The following is a 13,684-nucleotide window of genomic DNA, read 5'->3' on the forward strand; positions in this document are numbered from 1 at the left end:
TTATCATCTGAAAAAGGATATGTTGAATATTTCCATCTTTTTACATATATTTATAATATATATATGAATTTATATTCAATTTTTGAAAAAAAATCCAGGTGATATTGAGAAATATACATATTCTTTATCTCATTCAGAAGTTTTGTTTTGTTGATCTTGCATTTAAATTTATCTAAATTTGAAAGATGAACAATAGTTTCCTATTGCCTTGGTATTACTACCTATGTCTTCTTGCAATTTTAGGGTTTGTTTTTTTTTTAATGAAATTAGTTCCTATGACATTTGGAGCAAATAGCTTTTTTTTAAGCTTTTTAATTAAAATTGGTTTATTTTCCATGGTATCTTTCAGCTTAATAGAAGTCCCTTCTTTATTTCTATTTATATTGTAAGTTTAGTTTTGATATTTTCTGAGAGAAAAATTTAAGCTCCTGGAATTTTGGGGGGATTCATATACTTCATAGTAAACCTTGTTATTCAATTTTTATTCAATTCATGTCTTTGCTTTGTTAGATATGTGCCTTATAAGCAAAAGATATGGAAGTTTTGCTTCCATCTTTCAATCATTTTTTAAAATTTGTTTATCATTAGCATTAAATAATGCTATTCCCACAGGATCTTTCTTTCATGTTCTCTCTCATTTTCCCCTAGTTTTTGGAGTTTTACTCCAAGTAAAACTTGGAGTTTTACTTTACTTTACTTTGGAGTTTACTTATTGATTCCTTTTTATTTGTTCCTTTTACTTATTTACCTAATTTTTCCCTTTTTTTCCTCCTTCAGTTGAAATTAAATAAAAATTCTTTCTCTCTTTAAATTCTTTTGTTCATTTTTTTTTCCTTTTTAACACATACCCCCAGTCTATTAGTTAGTCCCATAAAATACAATGACTCACCAGTAAAAGGGCAGGCCTGTTTCTTCCACTCTTTTTTTTTCTTCTTTAAGTTCCGTTTTCAAATTTATCCATTTGTGTACTTTAAAAAAAAAATCTCTTAGTTGTCCATCTGGTTGTTGGGCGTGTTTTTCCCCCAGTCCTATAGACGTTATTCTTCTTTTGAATATTTTTCTTTAAATTTTAATAGTATCTAGAGATGGAGTAACATTTAATTACTATTATATTTGTTTTGTTTCCTTTGAAAGTTGCATTTATTTATATTTCTTGTGTTTCTGTTGTTTCGGACAGCTAATGAAGATGGTAGCTAAGCAAATGAAAGGATATCTTTTGATGAGGATGTAGTCTGACAAGCCAGAAACTATCCTATGGTTTTATCTGAGATGAAATTGCATTTGAGATTGGAGCCATGAAAGAGGAGAATTAATATAGGAGTAAGAGATTTGGAAAATTATACAAATGGTTCAAAAAACAAACACTGAATATTATCCTATTACTGCTTTCAGGAGGAAAGTAATTCTTTGCTCCAGGGTGAGGAATGAGCAAGCCATCATCTTCAAGGAACTGAGGCTGTTTGAATGAGAAATTCAACAAGAAAACTAATGAATCTCTGAAGAAATTGTTCCTTAGGATGTGGTCTAATAGGGTTAATATTCTCCACATATGAGTTGCATAGACTTGGAGAATTATCTGAGGATTTATGGTTAAAGTCAGCTAAGTTCATTAGAAATTCCAGAAAGAGACTGTCAACTTGGTCCCTTTTTGGATGACTGAGACAGGGAGTTATTCATATCTGTTCCTTTATAGATTAATCACAATTAATACCCAGTTAGAGACCTTCAAAGGAGAGAAGGAAGTTCCTAAAACAAATAGGTGAGATGCCATACTCTATAAACAACATGCTTCAGGGAAATTATAACCCACCAATAGTGGTGAAGCTCCACCAGAATGGGTTTCTAAGCCAACCATACAGGTAGGTAATTCTGATCAACTGGTGAAATTTAAGCAAGAAATCAGGACAGTTGTGGATTAGGCAAATATTGTCGGTTCAAATAGTTACCTTGAGAATGAAGAGAGCCTACTTCCTTGCTAAGAGTGGGCAAAAGGTAATGACACCCTGTTCTGAATGGAACTTTGGGATTAGCTTCTGAAACATAGTAAATAAAAATAGCTGATGTCTATTCTATGGGGGTGATAGCAAAATTAGGAGAAACTCAGTACCAGGAGAGTAAGGATTCTTTAGATCCACTCAAGACTAGTATCAAAAAAAAGCTTCTGATACTTTGTCACAAAGAAAGAATCCCTGAGGCTCATGGAAATCTTCAGGTTTTAGAGAAGTCATATTCCCCACTTGTTTATCCTGATAGCCCCCATTTACTGAATCAACCTGTTCTTGGCTGGAGATTGAAAAAACTTACTCTAAGCAATCTCATCTTTGGGGTCAGAATCAATAGAATAATTTTTGCCACTCCATTCCATTGTATACAATTGTTTCTGAACCATTATCATTAGCCATCAGAGAAATCTTATCTAAACAACCAAGTTGAAGTCATTATGAAAATATCAGAATTTGTAAAGTAGGTCCATTACAAAAATATGGACATCGAAGTGTTAATGTCATGCAGTGCTGAGCATGGGACCACATGATCCCCCTAAGAATAAGGCAGCTATACTCATCCATCTGAGCTCCTTGTGACAGTCCAAGCATTCACCTCAACCAATTGGCCCCCAACCTATCTCCAAATGACAAAATGGCACTTTTTCATCTTGATGCAAGAGGTTTGCTCCCTGCTGATCAATAGTTGTATCATCATATATATAATTTTCCAGGTCAGAGAATCCAGTCTCCCAGTATGTTCCATATCTGTGACATGTCAGTATCACTCTAGGAAAGAACTCTGATCCAATCTACCAGAGAATGTACAAATATGTTTTTTTTTTAATAAAGTCCCAGCTGACCATCTGGAGTACTCAGTGTCTTTGTCCCTCAGAGGCTCTGTACCTTCCAAAGAAGTATCTCAGTCCCCTCATTTGGTAGGCTTTCCTTCTCTTTTGATTGAAAAACTTCTTCCTAAAAAGGGCTGGGGGAACTAAGAGGTGATATTGATGAAAGATGTCTTTCTAAGAATATGGGTGAGGAAAAATTTTCACCCTATAACTATGATGGTGTGTGCCTTTGGAAAGTGGTGCACATTTGTAAGAAGTGTAACTTCTTAGCTACCTTGGTGATAATTCTGAATCCTAGATGGGAAAGAATACTTTTTAAGTCCCTATGAAATAAGGAAGCACACTCTTCAGAATCTTGGAAAGAGGAAGTAGTGGTGGATAAGCCAGAAAATACAGAGGGAATGGTGGTACTGAGAGAGTCTAGGTATGACCTTAATTCCAGAAAAGGTTGCATGCAAGAAGTTTATGACTTCTTAACCCCTTTACAAAAGATTAACTATTGTTGACTATGTTGGAAGCATCATAATCTGGACTATGATTCTGATGTTACTGGTACTGTTCTTCAATGTGTCTTTGCATTAGCTCATCCATTCTGCAAAGAAGATATGGCATTACTATCACACAAATAAAATTACTGACAGCTGAGACTCAGTCAATATAAGTAGGGAAAGAAAAGCCTAAGATTTCTGATATATGGCTTTCTCATCTTTATTTTCTTTTTCTTTATAATTATCCTTTGGTGGGTGAGAGTAGGAAGAAGCTGTAATTTTTTTTTTTTGATCCTTTGGTCCTATCTATGCCAGAAGGATAGTCCAATAAAATCCCTAGAATCCCTGAAATGATGGAAGGTCCTCTAGAATAGAGATAAGGAATGTATTGGGGTAGTAAATAGCCCAGAACACTCCCAAGTATGGCCTGAAAAAGAATTGTCACTATAAATTCAAGTTTTTCTATTTTGCTAATTATTTTTGCTATGTAGGTCATAAAGTCTGACATTTGTTCTCATCTATATTCTTTGCTCAATGTTCTGATTTTTCTCTTGAATCATTCTGGAATATCCTACTACAGTTCCATTTCTTGGGAATTCTCAGATTATTCAGTTCCATCATTTGTTGGCTCATTTTCCTTTGTCTTATTTGTTTAGAGATATTTTCATTCATACCATTTACCACACCAATTTACACATATCAAACACTTAATAAATGCTTTTTCATTCATTTATTCATATGACATTTTCATACTTGAAATGCATTTGTATAATGACTGGCTAGTTGGTGGCAATTCTAATATGAATGTCATATTTTAGATATCCATGTGTATTTATTTTAGTTACTAGTAATATCTCTGGTAACTGTATTATTTATACTGAATGTGATACTTTTTTTATTTTAAAAAACTATTTTTATTTTTATTTATTTTATTTATTCATTTTTATTTTATTTATTTTTACTTTCAAAACATATGCATGGATAATTTTTCAACATTGACCCTTACAAAACCTTTTGTTCCAAATTTCCTCTCCTTTCCCCCATCCTCTCTCCTAGATGGCAAACAATCCAATATGTTAAACATGTTAAAATATACATTAAATCCAATATATGCATACATATTTCCACAAGTATCATGCTGCACAAGAAAAATCAGATCAAAAAGGAAAAAAAAAAGAGAAAGAAAACAAAATGCAAGCAAACAACAACAAAAAGAGTGAAAATGCTATGCTGTGAACCACATTGAGTTCCCACAGTCTTCTTTCTGGGTGTAGATGGCTCTCTTCACAAGATCATTGGAATTGGCCTTGATCTTCTTATTGTTGGAAAGAGCCACATCCATCAGAATTAGAAATGATTGTCGTATAGTCTTGTTGTTGCCATGTATAATGATCTCTTGATCCTGCTCACTCAGCATCAGTTCATGTAAGTCTCTCCAGGCTTCTCTGAAATCATTCAGCTGATTGTTACTCATAGAACAATAATATTCCATTACATTCACATATCACAATTTATTCAGCCATTCTCCAATTGATGGGCATCCACTCAGTTTCCAGTTTCTGGTCACTACAAAGAGGGCTGCCCATACATTTTGGCACATACAGGTCCCTTTCCCTTCTTTAGTATCTCTTTGGGATATAAGCCCAGCAGTGGAACACTGCTGGATTAAAGGATATGGACAATTTGATAACTTTTTGAGCATAGTTCCAAACTGCTCTCCAGAATGACTGGATCCACTGAATGTGTTAACTATGTTCTACATTTTTGTAATTCTGTAACATGCTAACCCATGTAAAGGCATTTTTTATAGATAGCCTATAGTTAAGGGATTATATATTCTTCAGTAAGGAAAATAAGACATTCTTTCTATATTCCAAAGATTTTGATTCCTTAACATGGAATCTGATTTTGAAAAGGAAATACCTATTATAAGCAGTATCCTTTCTGAGAAACAGTGTTCTTTTTATGAGGTAGAAAAGAAACAAAACTAGGATTTTTTCCCTTTTATTTCTAGTCCAATAACTGAGTGTATAAAGACCTTTACTTTTCTAAAAAGAACTATAGCTTAAAAATGTTCACCTGAAAGAAAGATAGCAGAGCCTAATATTCTTTTTAGAAGAAAATGGTAGCACCTCAGCTAAGGATTCTAATCTGAAACCAGAAGTAGGAAATAGAAAGTCACCTCAACGGGAAACAACAGTGACCCCAAAATCAATGGAGCACCATCTAGCGGTTATGTAAAGCTTGCACTTGAACAACACTAATAGAGAGTATATGCCATTATTTCATTCTTGGTAGAAAATGAATGACACATAACAACCTCAGAAAGTAGACCCCTTAGGAGCAATGTGATGACGTCAGTAATGAGTTATCTCACCACATATTCCCTGGACAAATGTATTCCCTACATGCCTCTCCACAAACATTCATTGGGTCTCTACTCTTCCAACTGATAGTAAGCAGGGTATGAGAAAGTGTACTCCCTAGTTTAAGAGGGAAATGTCCCAGTTTTGATGCTTTTCTTATTATGCTATTTCATTAAGTATCATTCGGCAGACCAAAAAAGATAAACAAATTGATGGGACCTCACAAACAATAAAGACTTCAAGCATTAACCTCCAAGGGAAAGAACAAGACAAAATTGTTTAACTGCCTTAATTTTTTAACATTCAGCTTGCAGTTTTAGATTGGCTTTTATAAAAATTGTCTTATTGTATCACTTTTGTTAAGAAATAAAAATAAAAACACAAAAAGAAACAAAAGATAAAGCACTTAATAATGTGTTGAACAGAGTAAGTACTTAGTAGTTGCCAAATAAAAAACAAAATTTCTTCAGACACTGTTCATTTAGCAATGTCAGGCAAAAATATACATTTAATAAATGTTTATTAAATAACCAATACAGTTATTACATTTTTATTATCAATCAAAACAAAATAATTCAGATCCACAGAACTATACAATCAAAATCAGTATACGATATACTGAGTTTGTGGTAGTTAATGCAAAATTTAAATAAAAACAGGAACTTAGATCCTGATCCAAAAGAACAATATAGTTTACACTCCCATTGGTAGTAACACTAGTAGAGGTTCAGTTAATTCTTGATTTGAACTACAATATAGTAGACCAGGAAAATTCAAGGGCTTATATATTAATCCATAGAAGGCAGAAAGGATCATCCTGAATTAACTACAGAATGGTTTTTGTTTGTTTGTTCATTTTGTTTTGTTTTGTTTTAGCTTTGGTTAGCCCCTCACTTCTCAGAAATGGGGCTGGTTTTCATATGTACAGAGACATATGAATAATTGCCATATATGCTTCAGAATAATAGAAGTGGGAAAGGACTTCTTAGACCCATTAATAGATCAGATAGATCCAGACCTGAATTGAACTGCTTGAGACATCATTCTTTATGAAAATATTGGGAATTAGAACATGGGTAAAACTCATTCTTACTATTTAAAAGGGAAACTTAGCAGATAAAGCTCATTTGAATCCTACAAAGTCTATGTTAATTGTCTTGACACCACCCTCCCAAAAAAAGATTAAAATCACAAAAAGTAGTTGAAACACCTTTATTTCATAGAGACAGCAATGGTATTAACTATTCCTTTCAAGGAAATTATACAGAGCATTCAACAGATTTGCCTCCTCCCTCTTAAATCAGAGTAACACTGAATTAAAATACCTCATCAGATATCTTCTAACTACATAAATAATGAGCTTGGTATGAGAAATATTGAGATGAATTTTAATCCATATTGAATATGTTTTAAAATATTTAAAGAAATCAGCAGTTCAATGGATTTAATTAACTAATTTACAGAATGTCATACTTATATGAAAATCACATATAATCATTTCCACACGTGTATGATATTGGATAAGTTATTTAACTTTTCAAGGATGAATTAGATATCACCTAGTCTATCATCTGAGATTCCAGTTCTTTATTATTTGATGATCCTAAATTATATATATCCATTATAGAAAAGAGTCAAGAAAACAACAAAAGTCTCTTGACAACCAAATAAGAAAATAAAATAAGAAAATACCAGTCATGATTCCCATATGTTCAAGTTCATAGGATAGCACCTCAGTCCATTAGAAACTATTGGCTTTTATTTTATATAAGATCATAGTAATTCCTATTTATCTAAGTTTACATTTCCTGCATATTCAAAATGGAAGCTGAGAATTGACAGCTGACCATAAGTTTCTGGGGAAAAAAAACCTACATGTGTATGTGTGTGTATGTGTGTATCTATATAATATATTATATAGATACACACATACAGATGGATAGACACATAGATAGACAGATACACATATATAAAATACATATAAAGTTTTTTTAAATATTGCAATCTAGGATTAATTAGTATAGGGATAAACTCCTTAATATACCATAATAGTAGCCTCAGGGTTTCACTGACTCACAGGAGAAGGCACTGATTAATATTCATGATGCTGACCATCAAGATGTTAAAAATATGTTTAGAATGCTATTTAGGAAGCACATCATATGTTTTGGCAAGATTTTCAAAAGAAAATTTTTTAAAATTGCCACTTAAGATGGGAAAGCTTTGGTTATCTGTAAAATTCATTTTTTGCAGATCATTTCATTCTGTCAAAGTATCTGACAAATAAGATGTTACTGAATATAAAACACATGATATACTTTATATTAAAATATAGCACCTTCCATCATTATATGATTGGATGCATAAAATTTTTTCACCAAGGTAAAACACTAACAGGCAAAATCTTAAATCAGTTTTCTTCATAATTGGTATTTTACATTTTTTGAATTAAAAACATTATTGACCAATGTCTTGAATCAATTACAAAGCCTTCAAAAACAACTGGAAATGTGGATTATATAACTGAATACATTAGTAAAGATGTCTTTAGTTTGCTGTTTGGTGGTATAAATTCACTAACTAGATTAAAGAGTATTCAAACCAATTATTGAGAATTGACACCTTCCCAAACTATTCCTATTTTTGTACCTCATATTTTCAGGTCACTTTTGAAATGAGAAAGAAACAAATAGCCAAATAGGGACTTTCAATCACACGATAATGATAAGTAAATTGTTAAATTATAAGCCAAAATTATTTTTAAAAGAGATATCAAAACATATTTGATACTAAGTTACTAATACTTGCAAAAATAAAATGAGTAAGCAAAAATTATTATCAAAATTCTAAGATGTACCTTATTATAAAGATGATCTTTTGAGGAAAGAATGCATCTAAAGAAGAAATCCATCAAATTAGAAGAGACAAGTCTGCAAAGGACTATAGTGACTGATCATGTTTTGACTGATCTTTAAATTCTCGAAGCAATTCAAATATAAAGGAAATTCTGTCTCTGTGCTTTTAGGTTGTGTGTGTGTGTTTTTTTTTCCCCATCTCTAAAACAGACACAATACTAAAGATCCCTAACTTCTTCAAAGGGTTCATGTAAAAAAAGAGTAAGATAATCTCAGTAAAGTTCTTCAGTAAAGGAAGTAAATCAGATACAACTTCATTGGACAGCAATACTATCACATCTTATTTTTTGAATGAAGCTGTCATTTGAAAAGTTCAGGAACATAATGATGGAAAAGCCAAAGTAACCTCTAGGTTCTGGCCTTCATATATTCCTCCCAATACAACTAAAGGCTGAATTGATACAGCAAGAAGACAAGAGGAAATTATCCTAAGAAACATAAATCAAGCAATACAAATATAAGAAATTCATGTTCACAACTGAAAGCTTGTTATGAAAAGTACAATAACCTTAAAATCCTTGAATGCCTGAAGGGAAATAAAGGTTTGAATATTAACAATAAGGATATTGTTATCTCTGTCCTAAAATGATTCAAAGTTATTATCTCCCAAACCTTTGACTAGGAACACACTAGCATGTTTCATCTACGTTTTGCTTATGTTGTGATCCTCTCAAGAAATAATTCTATTATTCTGATAGACTTGGCTCTTTTCAATAATGCGGAGATTCAGGCTAATTCAAAAAGACTTATGATAAAGGGAGTCATCTCCATTCAGAAAGAGGATCACGGGGACTGAATGTGGATGATCACATAGAATTTTCACTTTTTTTGTTGTTTGGTTTTTTTCTTTCTCATTTTTTTCTTTTTTGATTTGATTTTTCTTGTGCATCATGATAAATATGGAAATATGTATAGAAGAACTGCACATGTTTAACATAATTTGGAATGCTTGCTGTCTAGGGGAGATGGTGAAGGGAAGGGATAAAAACTTGGAACACAAGGTTTTGCAAAGGTGAATGCTGAAAACTGTTTTTTCATGTATTTTGAAAATTAAAAGTTATTATTAATTTTAAAAAAAGAAAGAAAGAAACGTATTGCCTTCATTTTTTCAAAGCATTTTCGTGTCTATTATCCAACTTGATCTAGATGGCACAGAAAATAGAGCACTGAGCCTATCCGACCAGGAAGAACAAAGTTCAAATCCAGCCTCAAACATTTCTTAGTTGTGTAACCCTAAGCAAGTCATTTAACCACTATTTGCCTTTCTTCATCTATAAAATAAAGATAACACCTATCTTCCTCTGTTATTGTAAAGATAAAACAAGATATTTGTAATGCTCTTAGCATTGCCTAACACATAGTAGACACTTAATAAAATGCTTGTTTCTTTCATTGCTTCCCAACAACTGAAAAATGCTGGGAGGGCAAGGCTTATCCTATTTAACAAATAAAGAAATTAAAATTAGTTAAGTAATCTGAGTCAGAAAAAAGCCAAAATTCAAGTCTCCTTATATTTAACCTAATGTTCTACTAAACATCATGAGTTTAGGTAGAATATCAAAATATAAAATTATTATTATAGGAAAAATGGAAAATGTGCTTCTTTTGAGAGTTATAAAAAAGATATTAAACCATCATAATGTAGGCACTCTGAAGGTGATTTGTTTTTAACATAGTCCAACAAAAGCCTGGTTACCACATGCAATCTCAGGTTCAAAATATAATTCCTTACTTTATCTAAGAGTTCTACATGATCCTATGACTACAGTGACATTCTATGCACATGAAAGACCACAATTTTTCTGAAACAATACTTGTTGCTTTTATGGAATAAGAGAATTATAGGGACAATATGAGGCATTATTAATTAGTAAACATTATTCTAAGCATCATGTCTTTTTCATTTTCAAAGTAAAAAAAAATTCAAATTCAAATAAAATTCAAATTGAAGATCCACAAGAGTCACATTTTCTCATAGCAACTGGAAAAAAGAATTATACTCCTAGAAGAAGGCATCCTGTTAAATATTAGTAGAAGGCTAATGCCTTTTCTTCAAGCTGTCCATATCATATCTTTGAGCCTTCCTTGCTTTATGGCTGGAATACCCAAAAGTTTTGGAAATGTAGTGGCAACAAAGGCATCGTTCTCTTGTAATTGTAGACATGGACTCAACTCCTCCTAGTAAGGCAAAGAAAGCAGGTTTTATCAGCTAAAAAATATACATTTTTAATCAATAGTTATTTGATCTTTTTTTCTGCAGCAACTCGAGTCACATGAATTCTATAACTATGGGCTATTCTTGGAGAAATTACATTTCTGTTGAGTAATGAATGATCTTAAATCAAAATCATCACCTCATTTTATTAACTCTGACTTCACAATAATAATAGCTAAATGAATAGTAAGATATACCTCAAATTGAGATCTTAATCATAGTGATAGTACCTTGCTATGTTATCAAATTCCAATAATCAGTGGTTCTCTCAGCTATCAGAAGCATAAACAAGTAGATGCCAGAACTATTTGTTTTATTCAAAACTGACAAGGAATCAAAACATGTCAAATGGATTTGTCAGCAGCAATGTCACAAGCAAATTGGCTGGTGAGATTTATATACCTTTATTTTGGCCCATGATGAAACAACCTTCTAGTCTTCCAATACCCCTTGAAGAATAGGTGAAGTTGTTCAAATGAGTTTTAGACATACTAAAGTACCACTAAAACTAAAAACTCTTTAAAGTATTCCAGAACATGAGCATAACACTTAAGAGTAAAAAGTAATATTATTTGGCAGTAAGATAAAGAACAATTTTAACAGTATAGTTCTCACCAGTAACAAATAGGAACAGGAATAATTTAAGATCATGGATATAATTAGCACTTTTAAATAAGGCATCCCAGTTTATCCTATAAGAAAAATTTCAATCAAAACTACTCACAATTTACAGAATTCAATAAAGTAGGATGAACATTACACCTTCCAATTTTTTTGTCTACAATCAATGGTATCAAATGAACAAGGAAGTCCAAAAGAAAGGACCACCTCCAGCATCCAATTCCAGGATTTCTCAATAGATAGAATTATGATAAGGGATTATTTAATTCATTGCATTTGTATCATCAAATGGCTAGAACAGTGTCTACCTGCTATATGATAGGATAGGTGCTTAATAAATTTTCTTTGACTGATAATTACTTACAATAATTGTATAATTAGGATCTGTAAATTCTTTCAGTATCCTGCAATGTAGTTTCTTATCTGGGACTAGAAACTTGATCTCATTTAAAGTAGCTAGATTTTGTTTCCAATACTTAAATTCACCTCTGTTTTCTATGGCATCTGTAATATCTTTACCAGTGGGCCTTCTTTATTCTCCTTCTTTTTCTACACATAGTTTTTAAAATCCTTTTTATTATTCTTAAAAATTTCATGAGACCCAGTTCACTGAGAGTATTTTTTTTTCCTGAGAATTTTCTTGTATATACAAGCCATGTTCAGAGCAGCAGAACTATAACAAGTTGTCCAATATTCAATCAAATTCAACTATGATCCTAAATATTGGCGAAGAACAATGCAAATTAAAAACATTGAACAGGTAATGACACATCACACATGTGAAGTAGGCTTCAGAGCACAAAGCCATAATTCTGATTCAATAAAGCTTACCATAAATAGTTGGTTAAAGTAATTGAAGCCTTGATTTTGATACTCACTGATCATTTTTTATTCAGATAAGGGGGTTCCACACTGTTCTTTCAGAAGAGTTTCCATTATTCTAATTCCCTGTGAGAATGAGGGAGAAAAAAATCAGTATGCTATATTTAATATAAACATACTTTCATAATTAGCAGATGCTTTTCCTTCAAGGAGTCCAAAGTTATTAACATTTAGCCATGTTTTCAGTTTCAAAGAATTAGATTGATCACAGTGCTACAAATATAGAATTTCCAATCCATCAACAAGCTATGTCCCAGGTACTATATTCAACACTATGAATATAAGTATAAAGAATGAAACAATCCTTCCCCATAGGGAATTTACATTCTAATGAAAAGACAATGAGTACATGTATAAACAATAAGTACATGTAATACAGCATAAAATAAGGGGAAAAAATGTGAGCATATATTTAGAGCTTTGGAATTTAGGGAAGATCAGGAATAGTCTCATGTATGATGCTAAAGATGTGTCTTGAAAGAGAGGAACTGTATGAAGCAAGGGTAAAGAGGAAGTGAAGCTCTGACATCTGGTAACGAGACTGAAAGAGGTACTGAAAGGAAAGAAACAATGAAAACTTCCCCTCTTCCTCCCTTTGCCTCTAGCTCTTGCAAACATATTAACTATAAAACAAAACTATAAATCTCTTCCCCACTTAGTCTTTCTTCCCTAAGGAGGAGTGTTGTGGAAAATACAAAGGGCATACAGCTACCTTAGCAAAAGCATAAAAAAAGTGTGTGTGGGGGGGGAGGATAGTGTGGTGTCTAAAGCAAAGGGAGATTTATCCTGGGAATCAGAAAAACTGTGTTTTAGGCCTTGTTGCTACAGACAACTAACTGGCTGCATGAGATTAGAGGCAAATCATTTCTCAGAGCCTCAAATTTCCGCTACAGAAAAGGCTTAAATATGGGATAATATTCTTCTCCGAGAACCGATAGGAAGGAATGATGTAATAAGAAATACCAAAAAATAAAAAGGAAGGAAGGAAGGGGGAGAGAGAGAGAGAGAGACAGAGAGAGAGAGACAGAGAGAGAGAGAGAAGAAAAAGGAAGGAAAGAAGGAAGGAAGGAAGGAAGGAAGGAAGGAAGGAAGGAAGGAAGGAAGGAAGGAAGGAAAATAAAAGAAATCCTGAAGATCATTAAGAAAATAAACTCCATCCTGGGGAGATGCCTGACAGAGTTGTATTTCACTGGAGAGCAGTACAAATATGGAAAGAGCCTATGTGGCTACCACTACTTTCTTGGCACAGTTATCACAAGGCCATGAATCAGAGCAATAAGAGAAGGATGCCTCACAGAAAAAAATTAAAAATTATAAGCTGAAATTGATAGAGAGAACTCTCAGAGAAGCAAAATCCTCCCAAT

At 32.6% G+C, this 13,684-nt stretch overlaps 1 protein-coding gene across 1 annotated transcript in view; it reads right to left on the reverse strand.

Moving 5' to 3' along the window:
* Positions 1-9,853: 9,853 nt before the first annotated feature.
* PRELID2 (PRELI domain containing 2) overlaps positions 9,854-13,684 on the reverse strand; it is an 88,197-nt gene continuing 84,366 nt past the window's right edge. The window contains exons 6-7 of the mRNA XM_012551578.3: positions 12,317-12,386; positions 9,854-10,780 (exon numbers count right to left, since the gene is read on the reverse strand). Coding sequence (XP_012407032.1) covers positions 12,327-12,386 — 60 coding nt within the window. The 3' untranslated portion in view covers positions 9,854-10,780; positions 12,317-12,326. The remainder of the gene's footprint in view (positions 10,781-12,316; positions 12,387-13,684) is intronic.

The sequence above is a fragment of the Sarcophilus harrisii genome, chromosome 2, assembly GCF_902635505.1.
Source record: "Sarcophilus harrisii chromosome 2, mSarHar1.11, whole genome shotgun sequence".
NCBI lineage: Eukaryota > Metazoa > Chordata > Mammalia > Dasyuromorphia > Dasyuridae > Sarcophilus > Sarcophilus harrisii.